Below are 27,987 nucleotides of genomic sequence, written 5' to 3'. Positions count from 1 at the left end.
TCAGCACACACAACCCCCCATCATCCCTCCTTTCTCCAAACACAGTCCCTCATCATACCCCCCATTGCCCACACAGCACCTCATCATAATCTTCCCTTTGCAGGCCCACTCAAGTAGCATCAACCCCTTTCCAAAATCCATCCTCAGAGTACTCACACTGAGTCCTGGGTCCTCATTCTCATTTGCAGCCCCTCAGTCCTCTCACAAGGCTACATGGTGGAGCCCCTCATTTCCCACTTCCTTCTCCTGCAGCCTAGGCAAAACACAGCTTCCTGCTATTGGATATTTACTGGACTGGACTGAAGGAGGCCCCACCCCTTTCAGTGACATCATTGCCTCAAGAAATCAATTCCAATCTAGACACAAACCCATGCTGCCAGCCACATCACAGCACTGTACTGTACACCACAGCAGACACGGCCACACGCAGTTTGCTGTGTGCAGCCATCAGGTGGCCAGGCCTGCACAGCTGCTGGGTGAGTGGCCCGGGGGGCATTTGCCTCCCTGCCACCCAGCCCAGCTCACCCCTGCCTGTAAGGTATATCTGCATTATAAGACACACACCCATTTTCCCCAAAAAATTTTAGGGGGAAAAAGAGCGTCTTATAATCCGAAAAATGCAGTATGTCTAATGCCTGTGTCTTACATTAGGGGCTGTTTACACAGTCTTTCTTTACTGCTCCTAGTGCGTTCTGCCTGAATCCTATATAGAGCCATAGATTGCAATGACAGCAATGGAGTTCTATTGAATTCCACATGTGAGGTTTTTTTTTCTGAACATGTCCGTCTGTCCCAACGGCCACAGAAAAGTGGACACTTTTAGACAAAAAAACCCACAAACAGATTCTGAGGGTAGGTGCACATGATCGATAATCGCTGCGGGTTGGATGCTGCATACTTGTACTTACAGCATAGTGGATGGGATCTCAAGAAACCCCATGCCCACTATGCATCCATAGATGCCCACGGCTCACCCGCAGAGACGGACATGCGGCTCATCTTTCCAGATCGCAACATGTCTATTTATCTTGCGGAGACGCAGTAAATGTCACCCATGCAATGTATTGGATGCAGTGAATCCGCATGGTTCAGTGGTCACATGTGGAGCTACCTGCGTTCAATAGCCGGCACTGGACATGTGCTGCATCCAAAGCGCTGCCAATTCCTGATCGTGTGCACCTACTCAAAGAAAATAAAACAGTCAATTTCAGAAAAAAAAACAAATTCCTTTGACCTCTGCTTGTGTCAGTGCAGTCTGTGGCCCTTTTGGGGATTTATGTGAATCATATCTTATGCCGGTTTCACACGTCTGTGCCTCCAGTACATGTAGTGATAGTTTTCTCACGTACCGGAGACACTGATCCACGTAGACCGATTCAAATGAATGGGTCTATGCAGATGTCAGCATGTTTTGACGGACCATGTGTCCATGTGCAAAACACGCAGACATGTCCGTTTTTACCCAGACACACGGCCCAACAAATGTCACGCGCACGTGCACATGGAGAACAGTGTACACTGTCCTCCGTGTGCACTGATAGCCACAGGGGAAGCAGCGCTACTGTAAGCCACTGTTCCCCTGCGTGTGGTTCTGAAGTCTGCTCTCCTCTATTGTCCCCTGCTCTGTCAGTGAGCAGCGTGAGCAGGGGACAATGCATGAAAGAAAAAAATGATGTGGGGTCCCCCTTATATTTTACAACCAATCTGGCAAAACTCACAGGTGCGCTCCCTGCCGGCCTGAACTAAAATGAACTCTGCATCACCAATGGGACGGACATAGCGCTCCTGGACCTATGCAGATTCCACCCACTCCGGACTGATTTTCTACTTGGCACACTCTATCCCCTACTAAAAGTGTGGTTTTGACAAAGACCAACCTTGGTCGAAACGTTAACCCTAACTTAAAGTGTCCGTCAAATTTTTTTCTACGCTAATGAGCACTGGGTGATGACTGTACTAATAAAAAGTGTAAACTTTTGCATAAAACCTCCAAGCTTCATGTCCATAAACATTGTGACTTCTTGTTCAGCCTGCACCTCTTCGCCCTTAGATACAGAGTGCACCACATTTTTTGATTGCCTAAAATGAACTCTTCAGCGTGGGAAAATCAGCTGGCATTTTCCCACACTGAAGAGTTCATCTGGGTTCATGCCGACAGGGAGCGCAGCTTCGGTGACGTCACCGCTAATCACTGAAGGTCCACTCCCAGCATTTCATTCATTTACTAGTAGTTTACAGCCAGGAGCGGTCACATTAGCAGCGCTCCCGGTTGTAAACTGTATATATCCCAGACATGGATTACTGTGTGGGACTGACTGTACGCCGGACTGGTATAGTATATTGTTGGTTTATTATTTTGCCTTTTTTTTCCATGAGATCGAGGGCTTCGCTTGGAATGGCAGACTAATAAAGATGCAAAAACTGTGTATTTTGTTTTATTTCATTAAAAGACTTTTTTCTTACTGTGTGGTGTTTGATTAACCCTTTAGCAACTATAGGATCAGTAATGAATAGGTGCCTTATTGTCACCTTTCCATTACTAAGTCGGCTTAGTGTCACCTTACAATGGGAAGGTGACATTAACCCCTCATTACCCCACTTGCCACCGCTATCGGGCAAGTGGGAAGATCCGGTCAAAGCTCCAGAATTGGCCCATCTAATAGATGTGCCTTTTTCTGGGCAGCTGCGGGCTGCTTTTTTTTAGGCTGGGGGGGCCCATATCCAATGCCCCTTACCAGCTTGAGAATAGCAGCCCGCACCCGTGAGTTCTGCCGAGTTTGTTGTAAAATACAGGGTGGACCCCACGTTGTTTTTTTCTCTCATTCATTCTCCCCCTGCTTGCGGGCTGAGTAGGGGAGAAGGGATGACAGCTGGCTTCAGCACCACATGCAGGGGAAAAGCGCTGCTTCCCGGCGGCTGTCCTTGTTGTCCTGATGCGGCACATAGGCAGCACAAGGTTGCCACACGTGTGCCACACGGATGTATCACACGGACACACGGACACAGATATCTCTGGTACCGTGTTTACCGGTACCAGAAATATCAGGACATGTGAAACCGGCCTTAGGGGGATTCAGGCAGAGCCCCTAGATGCACTGCAGAAGCGCAGTGTGAACAGGGCTTAATATCCTATTGGGTGGAATAGTGCCGTCTATTATACTGTTCCGCGCTGTCCCAGTACAGTAGACAGACATGGAGAGCTGCCAGAAGACACTTTTTTTTTTATAAATCCGTTGCTGTCATCTTTCAGCGTTTCTTTCCCTATTCAAATGAATGGGACGCAAAAATGCAAGGGAAAAGGCTGCACAAACGCTGAATATTTACTGCCCACACTGTAGATCAATCCGCAGCAAAAATGGTGCATGTGAACAGACACTACAGGGGTTTCCTGAGAATGTAAAAATATTTAGCGTGAAATGATAAATCCCCTGCCGCTCCAGCACTGATGCTCTGGGGGTCTCCGCTAGTCTCAGCACTGGGCTGCAGGGATCTTGTGGTTCTGGGGGTCTCTGCCAGTCTTACCACTGGGATGCAGGGGTCTTGTGGCTTCACCTTATATTATAGCTGCAAAGTGAATAATAACCATCAGGGACCCTGAACCATTGGCTACGGAGCCAGAGGAGATTTAGCAGAGTAGGTTGGGGGACATGACATGTATGACTTTTTTTAAAATCTCTTTTTATTCTGCTGTTTGTGAGGTAGGATGTAGAAAAAGATGGCAATTCTGCTCTTTTCTATTATGTGACTGTACAGCCCCCTTCACACGACCTATCATGTTTTTCACAGATGCCATGTGTGCCCTATTTGACCTACGGTGCTGCACTCATGTCCGTGTTTTCCCAGTAGCACTATGAGTCTGTGTAAACATGCTATCCGTGTGCCATCCATGTGCCATCCGTGTTTAACACTGAAAGTATATGAGAAGCTTTGTAATTTCATATCCATTATCCATACCGGAAAAAGACAGCAGGCACATGGATGGCACACTAATTGAAAACTCTGGTGACACCGATATCGGTGTAACATGTACATGTTTTATATGGACATGGGGGCCCCACTTTGAATTTTGCCTAGGGTCCCAATTAGTCTAAAACCGGCCCTGCCTGTGTTGTGACTGTCACACAGCCACGACACATGGAGCTGCGGCACTGAACAGCTGATTATCAGGGGCCTCCATGTATCCGGGTTCCCGCTGCAGCTTCTTAGGTAAGTGCTATAGCTTGCCGAAAAGGAGGGAGCCGATGATATTCGCTCATCTCTAATTATTACACAGTGTGGCATTGTCAACACATAAACATACCTCAAACATAAACGTATCGACTTCTTCACGGATGTCCTGGTAATTTAATGCATTTCCTGAATCATCTGTTGTATTCAGTAGCATATCTAAGAAAGCACTCCGCTTCTTTCTTTTAATGGATTTTAGCTTACTGGTTAAGTTGTTCCCCCGTGAACATTGTGTCTTTATCTCCTTGGCTCTTTCTTGAATGACCTTAAAAATTGAAAAAATATATTTGAGTGGTGGTTTTACACATTTAGCTCATCGTTTATATTAGTGTTCCCCAAGTCCGGTCCTCAAGAGCCACCAACAGGTCATGTTTTCAGGATTTCCTTAGTATTGCACAGGTGATAATTGCATCACCTGGACAGGCAAGCATTCAATGACCTGTGCAATACTAAGGAAATCCTCAAAACATGACCTGTTGGTGGCTCTTGAGGACCGGAGTTGGGAAACACTGGTTTATATGGAGTATTCTTCATATGTATGGCTTTATATGGCAATCTGTCAATTTGGGAAATCTGACTCTTAAAAGATCTGCTCACCTCTAGTAAAAACCCTGTTATTATAAAATCTTTGAATATTAGAATCATTGGTCTGTCAGTCTCAGTACTTAATTTCTGCAGTAGTCAAGTTTGCCATCGGGACCCGATGATTCATCCTTTTTAGCGTTTTAAAGTTTTTTAAAGGGAACCTGTCACCCCCCCCAGGCGTTTTTAAGTAAAAGAGCCACCTTGTGCAGCAGTAATGCTGCATTCTGACAAGGTGGCTCTTTTAGTTCTGGGTGCTGTAACTGCCGAAATAATCAGTTTTGTAATTTGTCCTAAATACCTTTCTTCAGTCCTGGAAGCAGGCCTTTCCCCCCTGCTGCAGACGCCACACAGCCGTCACTCAAATCTTCTTGGCGCCGGGCGCCGCCTCCTCATGGCTGGTTTAAAATGAGCCGGCGCCTGCGTGCTTTTCTCCTGCCTTGGGCAGGCGCAGTGAGCGCTGCCCGTCCTCTGTCCTCATATGCAGTCTAGCTGACTGCGCCTGTGCGGCCACCCTGCCTGTGAATCCCAGCCCCGCAGTGTCTTCTGATTTATTCTCATTGTGGGGCTGAGATTCACGTTAAAAACGCCTGGTGGGGTGACAAGTTCCCTTTAAGTCAAAGCTGTACTTTCTATTGGGTTAAACAGGTGAGATTTAATGGAGAATTCATGGAACCCATCATCATATCTTCTGTCCTAAGGTTTAGGCTGTGTGCACACGTAGCAGATTTTTTGCGTTTTTTTCGCGGTTTTTCGCTATAAAAACGCTATAAAACCGCGAACAAAACGCTCACATTAAGCATCCTATGTAACAGAATGCAATCCGCATTTTTTGTGCACATGCTGCATCTTTTTCCTGAGCGGAATCGCAATCCAGAAAAAAATGCAGCATGTTCATTAAAATTGCAGAATCGCGGCGATTCTGCACACCTAGGAGTGCATTGATCTGCTTACTTCCCGCACGGGGCTGTGCACACCATGTGGGAAGTAAGCAGATCAAGTGCGGTTGGTACCCAGGGTGGAGGAGAGGAGACTCTCCTCCACGGACTGGGCACCATATAAGTGGTAAAAAAAAAAGAATTAAAATAAAAAATAGTCATATACTCACCCTCTGGCGGCCCGACCTTCTCAGCGGCTTCGGTGGTGTGTGTGAAGGACCTGCGATGACGTCGCGGTCACGTGACCGCTACGTCAATGGAAGGTCCTGAACACACAGCATTAGGAACGGACGCCGCTGAGGTCTGCAGGTGAGTATAACCTTTTTTTTTTATTTTTTTTATTATTTTTAACATTCTATCTTTTACTATAGATGCTGCATAGGCTGCATCTATAGTAAAAAGTTGGTCACACTTGTCAAACACTATGTTTGACAAGTGTGACCAACCTGTCAAACAGTTTTCCAAGCGATGCTACAGATCGCTTGGAAAACGCTAGCATTCTGCAAGCTAATTATGCTTGCAAAACGCTAGTTTTCTGCTGGTATATGCATGCAAATTCTGCATGCGATATACCCGCGGCAGGAGGCGCAGAATTGCAGCGGAAATTTCCGCGGCAATTCTGCTACGTGTGAACTCAGCCTTACTTGTGTAAAAGATGTTTAACAGATTGGCCTTTCTTCACATCCTGCTTCATCATTATACCCAGATTATCTTTTACGGGTCCAATACTATCATTTTTGAGTCTTTTCCAGAACCTGTTAAATGTGTTGCAACATTTCCAGCTTCTTCATTTTTTCTTTGCGAACTGCTTGCATTAAAATGCAATTGTACACTGCAGATGCTGCTATATACACTGCTCAAAAAATAAAAGTAACACTTAAACAAAAGAATATAACTCCAAGTAAATCAAACTTCTGTGAAATCAAACTGTCCACTTAGGAAGCAACACTGATTGACAATCAATTTCACATGCTGTTGTGCAAATGGAACAGACAACAGATGGAAATTATTGGCAATTATCAAGACACCCTCAATAAAGGAGTGGTTCTGCAGGTGGGGAACACAGACCACACCTCAGTATCAATGCTTTCCGGCTGATGTTTTGGTCACTTTTGAATGTTTGAATTGTGTCTATCATCGTAGTGTCCAGAGGCTGGAGGCACTACTAGGAGAAAGACCAGTACACCAGGAGACGTGGAGGGGGCCATAGGTGTGCAACAACCCAGCATCAGGACCGCTACCTCCACCTTTGTGCAAGGAGGAACAGGAGGAGCACTGCCAGAGCCCTGCAAATTGACCTCCAGCAGGCCACAAATGTGCATGTGTCTGCACAAACAGTTAGAAACCGACTCTATGAGGATTGTCTGAGTGCCCAATGTCCACAGATGGGGGTTGTGCTCACAGCCCAACACCATGCAGGATGCTTGGCATTTGCCACAGATCACCAGAATTGGCAAATTCGCCACTGGAGTCTGGAGATGCCATGGAGAGCAATCTGCCGCCTGCAACATCCTTCAGCATCACCGGTTTGGCAGTGGGTCAGTAATGGTGTGGGGTGGCATTTCTTTGGAGGGCAAAACAGCCCTCCGTGTGCTCGCCAGAGGTAACCTGACTGCCATTAGGTACTGAAATGAGATCCTCAGACCCCTTGTGAGACCATATGCTGGTGCAGTTGACCCTGGGTTCCACCTAATGCAGGACAATGCCAGACCTCATGTGACTGGAGTGTGTCAGCAGTTCCTGCAAGATGAAGGCATTGAAGCTATGGACTGGCCTGCCCGTTCCCCAGACCTGAATCCAATTGAGCACATATGGGACATCATGTCTTGGTATATCCACCAACGTCACGTTGCACCACAGGCTGTCCAGGAGTTGGTGGATGCTTTAGTCCAGGTTTGGGAGGAGATCCCTCAGGAGACCATCCGCCACCTCATCAGGAGCATGCCCAGGTGTTGTACAGTAGAGAGGTCATACAGGCACGTCGAGGCCACACACAACGCTGATAATCTTTTTCTTGTCATGAGGCATTTCCACTGAAGTTGGATAAGCCTGTAATTTGATATTCCACTTTGATTTTGAGTATAATTCCAAATCCAGACCTCCGTGGGCTATTCATTTTTATTTACATTGATAATTGTTATGTTTTATTGTTCTGAACACATTCCACTATGTAATTAATAAAAATTTGCAACTGGAATATTTCATTCAGAGATATTTAGGATGTGGTATTTTAGTGCTCCCTTTATTTTTTTGAGCAGTGTATATATACAGTGCCTTACGAAAGTATTCAGCCCCCTGGAACTTTTCAACCTTTTCCTACATATCATGCTTCAAACATAAAGAAACCAAATGTAAATTTTTGGTGAAGAGTCAATAACAAGTGGAACACAATTGAGAGGTTGAACGAAATTTACTGGTTATTTTAAATTTTTGTGGAAATTCAAAAACTTAACAGTGGGGTGTGCAATATTATTCGGCCCTTTAACTTAATACTTTGTTGCTCCACCTTTTGCTGCGATTACAGCTGCAAGTCGCTTGGGGACGTCACTATCAGTTTTGTACATCGAGAGAGTGAAATTCTTGCCCATTCTTCCTTGGCAAACAGCTCAAGTTCAGTGAGGTTTGATGGAGATCGTTTGTGACCAGCAATTTTCAGCTCCTTTCACAGATTCTCGATTGGATTGAGGTCTGGACTTTGACTTGGCCACCTGGATACGTTTATTTGTGAACCATTCCATTGTAGATTTTGCTTTATGTTTGGGATCTCCGTCCCAGTCTCAGGTCTTTTGCAGACTCCAACAGGTTTTCTTCAAGAATGGTCCTGTATTTGGCTTCATCCACCTTTCCATCAATTTTAACCATCTTCCCTGTACATGCTGAAGAAAAGCAGGCCCAAACCATGATGCTGCAACCACCATGTTTAACAGTGGGGATGGTGTGTTCAGGGTGATGAGCTCTGTTGCCTTTATGCCAAACATATCGTTTGGCATTCTTGCCAAAAAGTTCGATTTTAGTTTCATCTGACCAGAGCATATTTGGTGTGTCTCCCAGGTGGCTTGTTGCAAAGTTTAAACAACACTTTTTATGGATATCTTTGAGAAATGGCTTTCTTCTTGCCACTCTTCCATAAAGGCCAGATTTGTACAGTGTACGACTGATTGTTGTCCTATGGACAGACTGTCCCACCTCAGCTTTAGATCTCTGCAGTTCATCCAGAGTGATCATGGGCCTCTTGGCTGCATCTCTGATAAGTCTTCTCCTTTGTTTGAGATGAAAGTTTAGAGGGACGGCAGGGTCTTGGTAGATTTGCAGTGGTATGATACTCCTTCCATTTCAATATGATCGCTTGCACAGTGCTCCTTGGTATGTTTAAAGTTTTGGAAATAATTTTGTATACAAATCCAGCTTTAAACTTCTCCACAACAGTATCACGGACCTGCCTGTTGTGTTCCTTGGCCTTCATGATGCTCTGTGTGTTTCAAACAGAACCCTGAGACTATTACAGAGCAGGTGCATTTATACGGAGACTTGATTACACACAGGTGGATTATATTTATCATCATTAGGCATTTAGGACAATGTTGGATCATTCAGAGATCCACAATGAACTTCTGAAGTGAGTTTGCTGCACTGAACGTAAAGGGGCTGAATAATATTTCACGCCCCACTTTTCAGTTTTTGAATTCCACAAAAATTTAAAACAACCAATAAATTTCTTTCAACTTCACAATTGTGTTCCACTTGTTGTTTATTCTTCACCAAAAATTTACATTTGGTATCTTTATGTTTAAAGCATGATATGTGGACAAAGGTTGAAAAGTTCCAGGGGGCCGAATACTTTCGCAAGGCACTGTATATATATATATATATATATATATATATATATATATATATATATATAGCAAGATGGCCGCCGAACCACCCTTTGAGGGGAGATGTGTGTCATCGCAGCTGTTAGCTGCAGTAATGTGGAGGTTTGGAGACCTCAAGTGTGTGTTGCTAAAGACACTGACCTGAGCGGGCAGACCTGCAGTGCTATATAGACTATTTACTTGCAGTTCCTGTTCACCTTGAGTGTGTGTTGTTAAAGGCACTGACCTGAGCGGGCGAACCTGCAATACCCTATGGACTTGTATTTTCACTTTGTGCCTGACAAGGCTATGTTTTGTTTTGCCACCCGTAGTGGTTTATGAAGTTAAATAAACTTGCCTGGACTTTGCATGAATACCGCCTCTTGTGCCTACATCAAGAGCAGCAGAGTACAAACCTCTACAATATATGTATATATATAGTTTCAAGCCAAGCGTAATAAGTGTTTACAGTCATGCCATGGCAAATGTCCATCACGCCACAAAATAATTTAAGGCCTTCTTAAAGTTGTTTTGCATATAACGAGTCATGCAATTGTCAAAAACCATGTGAAAAAAATCAGAATACAAGAACCGTATTCTCTCGAAATTGGCAACTCAATATTTTTCGAAGTTTTTAGTTTTTTTGCAACGTGCTCACAAACTGTGAATCCTGTTCACTCATGTCATGTGTGGGTTGCCTCAAAATATCTGGTTTTCAAAATGAAATGGACCTGATTTATAATCTCTTGACTCTTTTTTATCAACTTCCTCTAATTGTCTAAACTTTAAAAATTCATGAATAACTTCTTTAGTATCCATTCGCATTGACGTTCAAGACAGATCGCCTATAGCAACCAGAGTTCAGCTTTCAGCATTGAAGCTGCTAAGGTAAAGTGAAAGCTGAGATCTGATTGGTTGCTGAGGACTAAAACCGTATGACTGTGAGGAAGTTTTCAGAACTGAGATATGAGATCCTTCAGGACACACATTTTCTGCTTTATATATATAGATTCAACTATTAGATCTCTGATTAGTGTGAGGTGATTAATAAGGTTCATAATACTGTGGAATAGTTTTGAAAATGCCTCCCAAAAATCGATCATCTATTGGGCAAGTTAATCCAAAAGCTAAGAAAGCATAAACACACACAAGGCCTATAGAATGCTCCATTGTGCACCACACAGTCCGAGCCCCCGAGAGCGCACCGTAGATCTCTAAGGTGCTATAACTTTTTTAATATTACAAATTGAGCTAAATTGTTTTGCAGATATATTCTGCACAATACATACATGAAAAATATGGAAAAAAATTATTTTTCCCATCTGCTAGACTAGAAGGCCCCCTTAAATCATCCGGCCTACTGTTATAATTCAGTCAGCATGATGGAGTGATATCAGCTGCCCTGTCCTTGTTAACACTTTATCCTGAACATTATAATGGGAAGCTCACTGAAATAAACAGGTCATTTTGGGGTAGGGCTGAAAGTTAGAGTAAAGAGGGTTTTTGTAATTAAGACAATTTTCATTGATTGATCTTATTACTTTTTATAGCAATCAAGAGTCAATGCAGATTGCCACAATAAACACTGAAAACCAAAATTAGTGTCAGTCTCAAAACTTTTGGCCATGACTGTACTTTGTGTCTTTGCTGTTATCGACAAATTATCTCTGCATTATTTTCTATGATACCTAACAAGATGTGAATAAAATTTCAACCTCATTTCCATTTTCTGAAGCATGTATCATTTACTGTATATTTAGTAATTAATTAAAATTATCAGTCTGTACTTTTCTTTTGTAGAGAAAAAGTAGATTATAAATTGTGCTCACCTTTTAGAATAGATTGAGTATATACATAATGGTGTCCATTCAAATAATTACTGTAATTAGTAAGAACCAGTTTCATGCATTTTGATAATTAAAGTACATTATATTTATGCATTAAAACAGATCAACATCCTGTGAGTTCTAATGGCAAGAATGCATAAAAACTCTATTCTGAAGTGTCCTTTACTGTATGTACTCCTATTTTATGTAGGTCAGAGCGACACATTAAATCACTGGTCTTTAAGAGCATATATTTCAATAAATATGAATGTATATTAGTTAACACATGAAGTATACATGAATAATGATGCCATTGAGAGACCAAAAGTCATAGAGACTTTTCTCTGATTGATGGAGAGCAATACCATTGTTTCATGTTTTTATTTTTATGTCTTTTTGGAAACATAAAAAAAAGTATATTCACAGATCAGGGAATTGATATGCCGTATATTATGCCAACCTATTTTACTTTTTATTCTGTTACTATCTTTCTCTGTCTTTTTTGATTGCCACTTTAGAATCTAGATATAAAACACCAATGCACTTACAACAATTCTACACCATGAGGAAACCAAATTTTGCTCCCCTGAAGAAGCCAAATTTTGGCAATACATGTGGGGTTTTCTTTGTCCCTCACAAGAAATTTTTCTTATCATTTAACTCTTTTTTTTCTCTTTCCTAGACCAGTATTTATCCAATATACAAATTTTTTTCTTGTATTATTTGCATTTGTTGGTCACATGTTGTCCTTGGATACTTCCCGTGAGGAAGTTTTTTGTCTAATTATTTGAGCTTAGACTGTTATTCTCATTGTGGCACATTGGTTTTGTGCATGTTTTAACTGGTTTTAATTTATCTGTATCTTGTTTGTTTTGCATTACTGAATAAAAATATTAAATTTTGGAATGTGTCTGTCCAAACATAATTTATTTTTTCTCCTTATTTTTGCTATGATTATTTGCTATGCAGTGAGCACTCCCTATTATTTTGGTGGTGCCCGCTTTCTCCAAACTAATTGTATATTTACGGGTCAGCCATAACTTAAAAAACACAGGCTTATTGATGTGCAAATCCTCTGTGAGCTGGCAATACAGCTTTGAATCTTTGATTCATGGACAACGCAAAACACGTAAAGGTTTCCTGTGATGTTGTACAAGTTCCAGATGATTTTGCCATATGAATGAGATCTTAAATTGACTGTCACAATATTAAAGAAATAAAACAAAATCTACTTACACTGTCAGTAAATGAATGAAGGATTCCCAGGTTCCTATCATGCTCCTTTCCTTCTTTTAACTTTGAGTACAGAAAGTCTGGCCATAACCAGGGCATTTTCTGTCTACGGTGGATGATATCACTCATTCTTGATCAAATAAAAGACAAAAATAAGTCTAAATGAGCATCGCACATCTTTAGACACAGCATGATTACAATCTAATTTCTAAGATAAATGTGATTACGTGGTACACTTTGGAAAATATACTATCTGGATTTTCTATTAGAGGCTTTCATCCGGGTTTCTGTCACTCTTGATAGCAATTAATTTGGAATCTAAATACTAAAACTAAAAAATTGATACAGCACTAGAGTGGCAACCAAAAACTACAGGTTCAAAAAAGAATTTTAATGGAAATAAATGCTTGATAGCTTTCTTCTTTATTAATTTTCATCCCTTGTCTGCAGCTCCTCTACATACACTGGATATACTTCACATCTGTTCTGTGGACTTGATTTAGTAATTTCACAGTGTGAAAATCTGAGGTTGTGGGTTGTAATAGTCACCTTAGGCAGGTTAACAATGTAACTATGTTTGCTACGTCCACAGTCTTACAGTAATTCCGGGTTGATGGTCCCAATGCAATGTCCTCCATCCACAAGATCCCATCCTGGGGCTGATATTTCCACTGCACCCGTACCAGTCGATACCCACTGTCTCCCAACTTTTGTTAGCCCACAGCTTTTGTATCTCCGACCATTATAGTCTGCAGTCACAGTCCATGCTCCCCTAGACAGAGGATGCCACTACTGTAGTACGTATATCCAACTCCAGCCAGCAACAACTCCTCCTTTTCCTCATCAGTGTCCTAAATACCCCAAGTCGCTCCCTGGAATTGAGCCTGGCCCTAGGGAAGCACCTCCCCAAAGCTAACTGCGCATTGGTGGAGGTGTTTTCCTCAGATCGAGCCCCATTACCTGGGACTGCATGTGAGAATTCCTGAGGTGAGCGCTCCACTGGGTCTACTATCCCCATCCACATAATGGGTCTAGTGACTGGGAGAACAATGGCTTGAGGCCCCCGAGACACTAATGAGAGTAACTGAATGATTGCTTTACCTGATTACTAGGGTTGAGCGAAACGGATCGGCCATTTTCAGAAGTCGACGACTTTTGGCAAAGTCGGGTTTCATGAAACCCGACCCGACCCCTGTGTGGGGTCGGCCATGAGGTCGTCGATCTTCTGAATCTGGTATCGGAATTCCGATACCGAGTTCCGATATGTTTGCGATATCGGAAATCGGTATCGGAATCCACATTTAAGTGTAAAATAAAGAATTAAAATAAAAAATATTGATATACTCACCTCTCCGGAGGCCCCTGGACATCGCCGCTGGTAACCGACAGCCTTCTTTGCTTAAAATGAGTGCGTTTACGGCCTTCCATGATGTCACGGCTTCTGATTGGTCGTGTGCCGCTCATGTGACCGCCACGCGACCAATCACAAGCCGTGACGTAATTCTCAGGTCCTAAATTCCTCATTCTAGGAATTTAGGACCTGAGAATTATGTCACGGCTTGTGATTGGTCGCGTGAGCGGTCACATGGGCGGCCGCGACCAATCACAAGCCGTGAAAACATCTAAGGCCCTTGACGCGCTCATTCTTAAGAAGGAAGGCTGCCGGAAAGAAGCAGGGCGCGTCCGAGGGTGAGTATATACCTAATAGGAATATACTCACCCTCGGCTTCTTTCCGGCAGCCTTCCTTCCTAAGAATGAGCGCGTTCAGGGCCTTAGATGACGTCACGGCTTGTGATTGGTCGCGGCCGCCCATGTGACCGCCACGTGACCAATCACAAGCCGTGACGTAATTCTCAGGTCCTAAATTCCTAGAATTAGGAATTTAGGACCTGAGAATTACGTCACGGCTTGTGATTGGTCGCGTGGCGGTCACATGAACGGCACGCGACCAATCAGAAGCCGTGACGCCATGGAAGGCCCTGAACGCGCTCATTTTAAGCAAAGAAGGCTGCCGGTTACCAGCGGTGATGTCCAGGGGCCTCCGGACGGGTGAGTATATTAATATTTTTATTTTAATTCTTTATTTTACACATTAATATGGATCCCAGGGCCTGAAGGAGAGTTTCCTCTCCTTCAGACCCTGGGAACCATAGTATCCCATTGCACTGCATTGGGTTTCGTGTTTCGGCCGACCCCGACCCCGACTTTTTTATAGGATCGGACGATTTCGCTCGACCCGACTTTTGAGAAAGTCAAGTTTCGTGAAACCCGACCCGATCCTATAAAAATAAAAGTCGCTCAACCCTACTGATTACCAATCTTGTGTCTGGCCTTATGTATGCATAAGATCCAGCCCGCACGTCTTCCTCTGCGTACTGTCACTGAATAGAAACATTGATCCCTGAAGCTGAACTGAGGAGCAAGCAAAGCTCTAATAAACCACAGCAAGCAAATCTCTAATAAAACACAACAATGAGATCGATTTAACAAGTGCTCCGTGCTGAAAAAAGTCTGCATCCTTTGGGCCGTAGATTCCGCTCTACTTGCATTGGTCCAATAGTCTTTAGAACAAAGCCATCTCCTCACACACAGCAAATCTGTTTATTTTTTTTGGTGACTTACTCAAAAATAGTGCACAATTTGCTATCAGCCATATTTCTTAATTCTTTTGGCACCAATACCTAAAGACTGGTGTTTTGTAGCCAGTCTTGGTGAAAGATTCACTGGAGTAAAATACAACAATTTAACTAAAACGTTTGTGCATCTTAATGATTTTGGCCATATTTTCACTGTTGTTCGACACCGCAGAAAATGCTTACCAATAATTGATTAGAATACATTTCTGAAATAATTTACACCACTACCAGTCATGCACAAATTGTGTGATATTTCAACCAGTTTTATGGCAAATTTCTGGTTATAACTGATACAGGAAAGATATAAATCTTGGTACCATGTTAGCCAGTAGATAGAAAAATATTTAGAATTGAGAGTCCTCAGTGGTTGATACCTGATGAAGAGGCCTGAGTAGTCTTGAAAGCTTGCAATTTGTTACCATCTTTTCAGTTAGCCATTAAAAGGTATCAACTAGGGTTGAGCGACTTTCATTTTTTTAAGGTCGAGTCGGGTTTTGTGAAACCCGACTTTGTCCAGAGTCGAGTCGAGTGCAGTCGGCCGATTATCGCTAAAAGTCGGGGATCGACCGAAACACGAAACCCAATGCAAGTCAAAGGGGAAGCATAGTCGGCAGTGAGTGGAGGCCAGGAAAACACCTACAGTGCCCATTTTAATGCCAAAAACATCCATTCTTGTTTCTGAAGCTTGTCAATCTTAATTAACTTTATAATAATAGTTGGGCATTGGAACTTGGGGGTCATTTGGCAAAAGTTGTGGGGGGTAGGGCTGGTTCAAGGTTTTAGTGGGCCCAGGAAACGTGGACTACGTCACGGCGGTGGAGCAGGGAGAGGTAAGTATTTCAACGTTGCAAGTGCTGTGATCCTGAGCAAGCATTGGCACTGGCACAGGGCCCCTCAAAGTACAGCGGTGTGTTTGCACGGCGGGGGCGCCTCCCACCAGCAGCGACACTTTTGCGTACTCTGAGGGGCCCTGTGCCAGTGACGTCGCCAACGAGTATGCCCCCCCCACCTGATGAAGGAACCTGCACTTTCATCTGCACCTTCCTCTTTGTCCCTGTGTAAGGTGGTATAACATGCGGGAAGGGGAACCTTACTTTCAGCAGGGTCAGATTCTGGCTGTGTAGAGTGCAAGGGGAATGTAGTGGTCTGGGTCAATGTACCAGCAGACTCATCTAGCAGTGGCTGGGCAATGGGCAGGATGAGGAGGAAACAGATATAGGGCCAAAGAATAAAGTAGGATAAATGCAGTTCAAAATTGGTAACAGGACTAAACAGGCGGCATTGCTTTGTTCAGTGGAGTAGCAAACCCAAGAGCAGCAGACACTGTTTTAAGGGCCCAACCACACTAGTAGGCCAAATGCAGTTTAATATCTGCTACTGTAGGCCAAAAGCCAGAAGGTTGAAGCTCAGCTTTATTCAGTTGAGGACAAACAACCTGGAGGGGCAGACACCGTTAGTAGGCCCTAACCACCAATTTTTAAAAACACAGCACTTAATGAGAGCCAGAAGGTTGAAGCTCAGCTGTATTCAGTTGAGGGCAACACCAGGGAGGGGAAGACACCATTAGTAGGCCCTAAACACCAAGTTTTTAAAAAAACAGCACTTAATGAGAGCCAGAAGGTTGAAGCTCAGCTGTATTCAGTTGAGGGCAACACCAGGGAGGGGCAGACACCGTTAGTAGGCCGTAACCAAAGTTGAAGGCCAAATGCAGTTTAATATCTGATACTATAGGCCGAAAGCCAGAAGGTTGAAGCTCAGCTGTATTCAGTTGAGGGCAACACCAGGGAGGGGCAGACACCGTTAGTAGGCCCTAAACACCAAGTTTTTAAAAAACAGCACTTAATGAGAGCCAGAAGGTTGAAGCTCAGCTGTATTCAGTTGAGGGCAACACCAGGGAGGGGCAGACACCGTTAGTAGGCCGTAACCAAAGTTGAAGGCCAAATGCAGTTTAATATCTGATACTATAGGCCGAAAGCCAGAAGGTTGAAGCTCAGCTGTATTCAGTTGAGGGCAACACCAGGGAGGAGCAGACACCGTTAGTAGGCCCTAAACACCAAGTTTTTAAAAAACAGCACTTAATGAGAGCCAGAAGGTTGAAGCTCAGCTGTATTCAGTTGAGGACAAACACCAGGCAGGGACAGACACCGTTAGTAGGCCCTAAACACCTATTTTTTTTTAAAAAAAAAGCTTAATAAGAGCCAGAAGGTTGAAGCTCAGCTTTATTCAGATGAGGACAAACACCAGGGAGCAGCAAACAGAGGTATTAGGCCCCATCCAGCAATTAAAAAAACAAAAACAAATTAGAGCCAGAAGGTGGAAGCTCAGCTTTATTCAGTTGAGGACAACTTGAATTAGGGACTGCAGACAGACTTACCAGGCTGTCCCCTGTGTGGACCATGCATCCAATACATTAACCCATTGCGCCACAAAGGACACGTAACCTTCTGTGGCCATGCCTACAGGTCCATGTGTCTCTTGTCAGGTGTACCTTTGGACTCACAGATTGACAGAGTGCATGGACAATGCGGTCTTTTACATGCTGGTGGAGGGGTGAGATGGCTTTTCTCGCAAAAGAATTGTCAACTGGGTAGCTCATAGCGTGGTACAGCGTAGTCCATCATGGCTTTATTAATATTAAATAAAATAAAAAAATAGGCTCTATGCACTGTAAAATAGGTTCCAGGGGTAAACGGGCAGCATTGTGGTCAGTGGAGGAGTAATGCAAGTAGGGACCGCAGACAGGCTAACAAAGGCCTAAAATAACAAACAATAGGCTCATGGCAGTTTTACATCGGTTACATGGATACACAGGCAGGCAGCATTGTGGTCAGTGGAGGAGGAGTAATGGAAGTAGGGACCGCAGACAGGCTAACAAAGGCCTAAAATAACAAACAATAGGCTCATGGCAGTTTTACATCGGTTACATGGATACACAAGCAGGCAGCATTGTGGTCAGTGGAGGAGGAGTAATGGAAGTAGGGACCGCAGACAGGCTAACAAAGACCTAAAATAACAAACAATAGGCTCATGGCAGTTTTACATCGGTTACATGGATACACAGGCAGGCAGCATTGTGGTCAGTGGAGGAGGAGTAATGGAAGTAGGGACCGCAGACAGGCTAACAAAGGCCTAAAATAACAAACAATAGGCTCATGGCAGTTTTACATCGGTTACATGGATACACAGGCAGGCAGCATTGTGGTCAGTGGAGGAGGAGTAATGGAAGTAGGGACCGCAGACAGGCTAACAAAGGCCTAAAATAACAAACAATAGGCTCATGGCAGTTTTACATCGGTTACATGGATACACAGGCAGGCAGCATTGTGGTCAGTGGAGGAGGAGTAATGGAAGTAGGGACCACAGACAGGCTAACAAAGGCCTAAAATAACAAACAATAGGCTCATGGCAGTTTTACATCGGTTACATGGATACACAGGCAGGCAGCATTGTGGTCAGTGGAGGAGGAGTAATGGAAGTAGGGACCGCAGACAGGCTAACAAAGGCCTAAAATAACAAACAGTAGGCTCATGGCAGTTTTACATCGGTTACATGGATACACAGGCAGGCAGCATTGTGGTCAGTGGAGGAGTAATGCAAGTAGGGACCGCAGACAGGCTAACAAAGGCCTAAAATAACAAACAATAGGCTCATGGCAGTTTTACATCGGTTACATGGATACATAGGCAGGCAGCATTGTGGTCAGTGGAGGAGGAGTAATGGAAGTAGGGACCGCAGACAGGCTAACAAAGGCCTAAAATAACAAACAATAGGCTCATGGCAGTTTTACATCGGTTACATGGATACACAGGCAGGCAGCATTGTGGTCAGTGGAGGAGGAGTAATGGAAGTAGGGACCGCAGACAGGCTAACAAAGGCCTAAAATAACAAACAATAGGCTCATGGCAGTTTTACATCGGTTACATGGATACACAGGCAGGCAGCATTGTGGTCAGTGGAGGAGGAGTAATGGAAGTAGGGACCGCAGACAGGCTAACAAAGGCCTAAAATAACAAACAATAGGCTCATGGCAGTTTTACATCGGTTACATGGATACACAGGCAGGCAGCATTGTGGTCAGTGGAGGAGGAGTAATGGAAGTAGGGACCACAGACAGGCTAACAAAGGCCTAAAATAACAAACAATAGGCTCATGGCAGTTTTACATCGGTTACATGGATACACAGGCAGGCAGCATTGTGGTCAGTGGAGGAGTAATGCAAGTAGGGACCGCAGACAGACTAACAAAGGCCTAAAATAACAAACAATAGGCTCATGGCAGTTTTAAATCGGTTACATGGATACACAGGCAGGCAGCATTGTGGTCAGTGGAGGAGGAGTAATGGAAGTAGGGACCGCAGACAGGCTAACAAAGGCCTAAAATAACAAACAATAGGCTCATGGCAGTTTTACATCGGTTACATGGATACACAGGCAGGCAGCATTGTGGTCAGTGGAGGAGGATTGCAAGGAGTGTCTGACACAGTTAGTACTCCAAAAAAAAAAAAAAATGTTAATGTCTCGCAAAACAACTATAAGTAAAAAAAGGGTGGCATGCTTAGGTACAGGGGTGGGCTCATCTGCAGAGTTTATGACAAAGTAATTTGGCAGTAAATTAGTATTTACTGGTGTCAATATAGGACACTGCCCCAGACTACTTTAACTAGCATCATAGATGCAAACAAATTGGTATTGTTTGTCAGTGCCAGGCATTGAATGATGTCAGTGCATAGACTAAACATTGGTGGAGCTGTGCGAGATAATTTTGCACGTGGTAGAGCACAGTTTGAGCTGGGGGGGGAACTCTCTTGTGGCCGGCGGTACCGCCCCAGGGCCCCTCATGTTACAACGGTGTGTCTGACGTTGGGTGCGCACCACCACCGCCAGAGACACTACATTGTACTATGAGGGACCCAGTGGCAGTGCCGTCGACCAAAAGCGGGCACACCCACCTCTTCAGACAAACAGCACTGTAACGGGTGCTTGCGCCAAGTGGCGAGACAACGGCCCCGTGGGGGGATTTTTCCCATTGGGGGAGGTGTAAACATGTCGTATGCTGGACAAACAGCTGCTGCAAATTAAGAGATAGGAACACTCAGTAAGACCAGTCCACAAGCAAGACCTTTTTATAGGAAAGCTAGGTATCAGCCGGGAAAGGTGGGGCAAAATAATTTGAAATCCAGGAGTGGTTCATTTTAATGAAGGTGAGATCATCCACATTTTGGGCAGCCAGACGAGTCCTTTTTTCGGTTAATATTGAACCAGCAGCACTGAATACTCTTTCTGATAGCACACTAGCTGCTGGGCAAGCAAGCTCCTGCAATGCATATTCTGCCAATTCAGGCCAGGTGTCTAATTTGGATGCCCAGTAATCAAATGGGAATGACGCTTGAGGGAGAACATCGATAAGGGCTGAAAAATAGTTCGTAACCATACTGGACAAATGTTGTCTCCTGTCACTTTGAATGGATGCTGCAGTACCTGTCCTGTCTGCGGTCATTGCGAAATCACTCCACAACCTGGTCAGAAAACCCCTCTGTCCAACGCCACTTCTGATCTGTGCACCTCGAACACCTCTGCCATGTAGCCCCTTGCAGCTTGTGTGAGACTGAGAACCATCACCGGCGCTGTGTGCTGGGAATGCCTGAATCAAACGGTCTACAAGAGTAGCTTGTTTGGTTGCTAATATTTGTTCGAGGTTCTCATGTGGCATAATATTTTGCAATTTGCCTTTATAGCGAGGGTCAAGGATGCAGGCCAACCAGTAATCATCATCGCTCATCATTTTAATAATGCGTGTGTCCCTTTTGAGGATACGTAAGGCATAATCCGCCATGTGGGCCAAAGTTCCAGTTGTCAAATCTGCGGTTGTGCTGGTTGGAGGGGCAGTTACAGGCAAATCTACGTCACTTGTCTCCCTTAAAAAAACAGAACCCGGGCTTGCAACGCCACTAATTTCTGTTGGCCCAGGAGAAGCTTCCTCATTCAAAAAGTACTCATCCCCATCATCCTCCTCGTCCTCCTCCACCTCTTCGCCTGCTACCGCGTCCTCAACACGGCCCTGACCAGACAATGGCTGACTGTCAAGGCTTTCCTCTTCCTCGGCTGCAGACGCCTGCTCCTTTATGTGCGTCAAACTTTGCATCAGCAGACGCATTAGGGGGATGCTCATGCTTATTATGGCGTTGTCTGCACTAACCAGCCGTGTGCATTCCTCAAAACACTGAAGGACTTGACACAGGTCTTGTAGCTTCGACCACTGCACACCTGACAACTCCATGTCTGCCATCCAACTGCCTGCCCGTGTATGTGTATCCTCCCACAAAAACATAACAGCACGCCTCTGTTCGCACAGTCTCTGAAGCATGTGCAGTGTGGAGTTCCACCTTGTTGCAATGTCGATGATTAGGCAATGCTGGGGAAGGTTCAAAGACCGCTGATAGTTCTGCATACGGCTGGAGTGTATGGGTGAACGGCGGATATGCGAGCAAAGTCTGCGCACTTTGAGGAGCAGGTCGGGTAACCCTGGGTAACTTTTCAGGAAGCACTGCACCACCAGGTTTAAGGTGTGAGCCAGGCAAGGAATGTGTTTCAGTTGGGATAGGGCTATGGCAGCCATGAAATTCCTTCCGTTATCACTCACAACCTTGCCTGCCTCAAGATGTACAGTGCCCAGCCATGACTGAGTTTCATTCTGCAAGAACTCGGACAGAACTTCCGCGGTGTGTCTGTTGTCGCCCAAACACTTCATTGCCAATACAGCCTGCTGACGCTTGCCACTAGCTGTCCCATAATGGCACACCTGGTGTGCAACAGTGGCAGCTGCGGATGGAGTGGATGTGCGACTGCGGTGTGTGGACGAGCTCTCGCTTCTGCATGAGGAGGAGGAAGAGGAGGAGGGGGGGCGAACGCCTACAGCCAACTCTTTCCTTGACCGTGGGCTAGGCAAAATTGTCCCAATATTGATGTCCCCTGTGGACCCTGCATCCACCACATTCACCCAGTGTGCCGTGATGGACACGTAACGTCCCTGGCCATGCCTACTGGTCCATGCATCTGTTGTCAGGTGCACCTTTGCAGTCACAGACTGCCTGAGTGCATGGACGATGCGGTCTTTAACATGCTGTTGGAGTGCTGGGATGGCTTTTCTAGAAAAGAAGTGCCGACTGGGTAGCTCGTAGCGTGGTACAGCGTAGTCCATCAGCGCTTTGAAAGCTTCGCTTTCAACTAACCGGTAGGGCATCATCTCTAATGAGATTAGTCTAGCAATGTGTGCGTTCAAACCCTGTGTACGCGGATGCGAGGATGAGTACTTCCTTTTCCTAACAAGAGTCTCATGTAGGGTGAGTTGGACTGGAGAGCTGGAGATCGTGGAACTAGCGGTGGTGCCGGTGGACATGGGTGAATGAGAGAGGGTTGGAGATGGTATTCTTGCCGGTGCCCTACATGCAGTGTTTCCTACTGCAAACCTGGCGATTCCCTGACTTCTTTGGCCTGGCGACGAAAGCTGCACAGATACTGCAGGTGGTGCGGGAAATGGTGGGTTTACAGTGAGGGAAGGGATGTAGCGTTGCTGACTAGCTTCATTGGCCGAGGGTGCTGCAACCTTTAGGGACGTTTGGTAGTTAGTCCAGGCTTGCAAATGCATGGTGGATAAATGTCTATGCATGCAACTTGTATTTAGACTTTTAAGATTCTGACCTCTGCTTAAGGTAGTTGAACATTTTTGACAGATGACTTTGCGCTGATCATTTGGATGTTGTTTAAAAAAATGCCAGACTGCACTCTTTCTACTATCGGATACCTTTTCAGGCATTGCAGACTGAGCTTCTTTAACCAGATGGCCACGCTGTCCTCCAACTGGTTTTGGTTTTGCCACGCGTTTTTGGCCAGATACGGGCCCGGCAGATGGAACCTGTTGTGATGTTGATGCCTGCTGCGGCTCCTCCTCCTCCGCTTCTGAACTACTGCCACCTGCACCCTGTTCCCCCAATGGCTGCCAATCGGGGTCAACAACTGGGTCATCTATGACCTCCTCTTCTATGTCGTGTGCAACTTCGTCTGTGTAACCGTGTAAGCCGGTGGTATAGCGTTCGTGCCGGGGCACCATAGTCTCCGCTGGGTTTGATTCTGCCTCAGTACACTGCGAGGGCAATGTTCTGGTCTGAGTCAAAGGAACAGCATAGTAATCTGGCTGTGGCTGTGCATCTGTGCACTCCATGTCCGATTCAACTTCTAATGGGCATGGCCTGTTAACTGTTTCACTGTCTAACCCAGGAACGGTATGTGTAAAGAGCTCCATGGAGTAACCTGTTTTGTCGACTGACGCATCCTTCACTGTTGTTCTGGGTGAAGGACACAAGGAAGCGACTTGTTCCTGACCGGGAGCATCCACTGATGATGCACTGCTCTGACATTTTGCACTTTCCGAGGAGGAGGCGAAAGAGCTAGAGGCAGAGTGAGCAATGAAAGCCAATACTTGTTCCTCCTGCTCCGGCTTCAAAAGTGGTTTTCCTACTCCCAGAAAAGAGAGCGTTCGAGGCCTTGTGTAGGCAGACGAAGTTTTTGGCTCAACAACTCGAGACTTAGGTGCTGTACTGCTTTTACCACGACCACCTGATGCTCCACCACCACCACTACCATCATTACCAGCTGACAATGACCGCCCACGGCCACGACCTCTTCCACTAGACTTCCTCATTCTTTGCAAAACGTAACTAAAGTAACGCTATTTGTTACTGTAAAACAACTTATAACTTGAACTCAAACTTCTGTAGGATTTATATATACCTTTATAGGTGCCTGACACTGAAAGGAAAATCAGGCCCAATGTTACACACTAGGTTTTCTGTGCCCCAATAATTTGAGACAGATGGCACACACAGGAGCAGCACTCAAGCAGACTTGCCAATATTTATCTCCCACTAACTATTTTTTTTTGAAAAGGGAGAATTTACCCAAAAAAAACAAAAAGGCCCAGTATTACACACTGCTTTTCGGTGGGACACAATGAGAGACAGATGCCACACACAGGACTGGCACGGAGGCAGACTTGCCAATATTTATCTCCCACTAACTATTTTTTTTGGAAAAGGGAGAATTTACCCCAAAAAAACAAAAAGGCCCAGTATTACACACTGCTTTTCGGTGGCACACAATGAGAGACAGATGCTACACACAGGACTGGCACGGAGGCAGACTTGCCAATATTTATCTCCCACTAACTATTTTTTTTTTGAAAAGGGAGAATTTACCCAAAAAAAACAAAAAGGCCCAGTATTACACACTGCTTTTCGGTGGGACACAATGAGAGACAGATGCCACACACAGGACTGGCACGGAGGCAAACTTGCCAATATTTATCTCCCACTAACTATTTTTTTTTGAAAAGGGAGAATTTACCCAAAAAACCCAAAAAGGTCCAGTATTACACACTGCTTTTCGGTGGCACACAATGAGAGACAGATGCCACACACAGGACTGGCACGGAGGCAAACTTTCAAATATTTATCTCCCACTAACTATTTTTTTTTGAAAAGGGAGAATTTACCCAAAAAAAACAAAAAGGCCCAGTATTACACACTGCTTTTCGGTGGGACACAATGAGAGACAGATGCCACACACAGGACTGGCACGGAGGCAGACTTGCCAATATTTATCTCCCACTAACTATTTTTTTTTTAAAAGGGAGAATTTACCCAAAAAAAACAAAAAGGCCCAGTATTACACACTGCTTTTCGGTGGCACACAATGAGAGACAGATGCCACACACAGGACTGGCACGGAGGCAAACTTGCCAATATTTATCTCCCACTAATTTTTTTTCTTTTTTTGAAAAGGGAGAATTTACCCCCCCCCCAAAAAAGGCCCACTATTACACACTGCTTTTCGGTGCCACACAATGAGAGAGAGATGCCACCCACAGCAATGGCACGGAGGCAGACTTGCCAATATTTATCTCCCACTAATTTTTATTTTTTTTGAAAAGGGAGAATTTAGCCAAAAAAAAAAAAAAAAAAGGCCAAGTATCACACAGTGGTTTTTTCGGTGCCACACAATGAGAGAGAGATGCCACCCACAGCAATGGCACGGAGGCAGACTTGCCAATATTTATCTCCCACTAATTTTTATTTTTTTGGAAAAGGGAGAATTTAGCCAAAAAAAAAAAAAAAGGGCAAGTATCACACAGTGGTTTTTTCGGTGCCACACAATGAGAGAGATGCCACCCACAGCAATGGCACGGAGGCAGACTTGCCAATATTTATCTCCCACTAATTTTTATTTTTTTTGAAAAGGCAGAATTTAGCCAAAAAAAACAAAATGGCCAAGTATCACACAGTGGTTTTTTCGGTGCCACACAATGAGAGAGAGATGCCACCCACAGCAATGGCACGGAGGCAGACTTGCCAATATTTATCTCCCACTAATTTTTATTTTTTTGGAAAAGGGAGAATTTAGCCAAAAAAAAAAAAAAAAGGGCAAGTATCACACAGTGGTTTTTTTGGTGCCACACAATGAGAGAGATGCCACCCACAGCAATGGCACGGAGGCAGACTTGCCAATATTTATCTCCCACTAATTTTTATTTTTTTGAAAAGGCAGAATTTAGCCAAAAAAAACAAAATGGCCAAGTATCACACAGTGGTTTTTTCGGTGCCACACAATGAGAGAGAGATGCCACCCACAGCAATGGCACGGAGGCAGACTTGCCAATATTTATCTCCCACTAATTTTTATTTTTTTGGAAAAGGGAGAATGTAGCCAAAAAAAAAAAAAAAAATGGCCAAGTATCACACAGTGGTTTTCGTTTGAGAGAGAGATGCCACCCACAGGACTGGCACGGAGGCAGAGTTGCCAATATTTATCTCCCTGCAGTTATCTCAGAAAAGTATGGCAGGCAGCTAGAAAAAGGACTGCTGCACACAAAAGTGTGGACAAACACACAAGATAGCTCTGCAGAAAGGAAGGAAATACAGGATTTGTGCTTTGAAAAAAGCATTTTGTTTGCACAGCGGCGTACACACACAGGCACAGCAACGCAGCTATCAGGGTCAGGGAGCCTTCTAAGGCAGCAGTAAGATGGCGGTCGGCGGGAACGCCCCTTTATAGCCCCTGTGACGCGGCAGAAAGCAAGCCAATCACTGCAATGCCCTTCTCTAAGATGGTGGGGACTGAGATCTATGTCATCACTAGTGTTGAGCGATACCGTCCGATACTTGAAAGTATCGGTATCGGAAAGTATCGGCCGATACCGGCAAAGTATCGGATCCAATCCGATACCGATACCCGATACCAATACAAGTCAATGGGACTCAAGTATCGGACGGTATTCCTGATGGTTCCCAGGGTCTGAAGGAGAGGAAACTCTCCTTCAGGCCCTGGGAACCATATAAATGTGTAAAAGAAAGAATTAAAATAAAAAATATCGCTATACTCACCTGTCCGACGCAGCCGGGACCTCAGCGAGGGAACCGGCAGCGTTGTTTGTTTAAAATTCGCGCTTTTACTTGGTTACGTGAATTCCCGGCTTGTGATTGGTCAGGGCGGCCATGTTGCCGGGACGCGGACCAATCACAGCAAGCCGTGACGAAATTACGTCACGGCTTGCTGTGATTGGTCCGCGTCCCGGCAACATGGCCGCCATTAACCAATCACAAGCCGTGACGTCACGGGAGGCTGGACTTGCGCACTTTTTAAAAAACGCGCGTGTCCAGCCTCCCGTGACGTCACGGCTTGTGATTGGTTAATGGCGTCCATGTTGCCGGGACGCGGACCAATCACAGCAAGCCGTGACGTAATTTCGTCACGGCTTGCTGTGATTGGTCCGCGTCCCGGCAACATGGCCGCCCTGACCAATCACAAGCCGGGACGTCACTGGAGGCTGGACACGCGCGTTTTTTAAAAAGTGCGCAAGTCCAGCCTCCCGTGACGTCACGGCTTGTGATTGGTTAATGGCGGCCATGTTGCCGGGACGCGGACCAATCACAGCAAGCCGTGACGTAATTTCGTCACGGCTTGCTGTGATTGGTCCGCGTCCCAGCAACATGGCCGCCCTGACCAATCACAAGCCGGGACGTCACTGGAGGCTGGACACGCGCGTTTTTTAAAAAGTGCGCAAGTCCAGCCTCCCGTGACGTCACGGCTTGTGATTGGTTAATGGCGGCCATGTTGCCGGGACGCGGACCAATCACAGCAAGCCGTGACGTAATTTCGTCACGGCTTGCTGTGATTGGTCCGCGTCCCGGCAACATGGCCGCCCTGACCAATCACAAGCCGGGAATTCACTGGAGGCTGGACACGCGCGCTTTTTAAAAAAACGCGCAAGTCCAGCCTCCCGTGACGTCACGGCTTGTGATTGGTTAATGGCGGCCATGTTGCCGGGACGCGGACCAATCACAGCAAGCCGTGACGTAATTTCGTCACGGCTTGCTGTGATTGGTCCGCGTCCCGGCAACATGGCCGCCCTGACCAATCACAAGCCGGGAATTCACGTAACCAAGTAAAAGCGCGAATTTTAAACAAACAACGCTGCCGGTTCCTTCGCTGAGGTCCAGGCTGCGTCGGACAGGTGAGTATAGCGATATTTTTTATTTTAATTCTTTCTTTTACACATTTTTACATTAATGTTGTTTCGATACCGATACCCGATATCACAAAAATATCGGATCTCGGTATCGGAAATTCCGATACAGCAAGT

At 45.1% G+C, this 27,987-nt stretch overlaps 1 protein-coding gene across 1 annotated transcript in view; it reads right to left on the bottom strand.

Moving 5' to 3' along the window:
• LOC143793050 (cytochrome P450 4V2-like) overlaps positions 1–27,987 on the bottom strand; it is a 187,142-nt gene that overhangs the window by 135,770 nt on the left and 23,385 nt on the right. Inside the window, exons 6-7 of the mRNA XM_077279638.1 lie at positions 12,661–12,787; positions 4,301–4,492 (exon numbers count right to left, since the gene is read on the bottom strand). Of these exons, the coding sequence (XP_077135753.1) occupies positions 4,301–4,492; positions 12,661–12,787 (319 nt within the window). The remainder of the gene's footprint in view (positions 1–4,300; positions 4,493–12,660; positions 12,788–27,987) is intronic.

The sequence above is a fragment of the Ranitomeya variabilis genome, chromosome 1, assembly GCF_051348905.1.
Source record: "Ranitomeya variabilis isolate aRanVar5 chromosome 1, aRanVar5.hap1, whole genome shotgun sequence".
Taxonomy (NCBI): Eukaryota; Metazoa; Chordata; class Amphibia; order Anura; family Dendrobatidae; genus Ranitomeya; species Ranitomeya variabilis.
The sequence above is the reverse complement of the archived record's forward strand: the minus strand, read 5'-3'. Positions and strand labels throughout refer to the sequence as shown.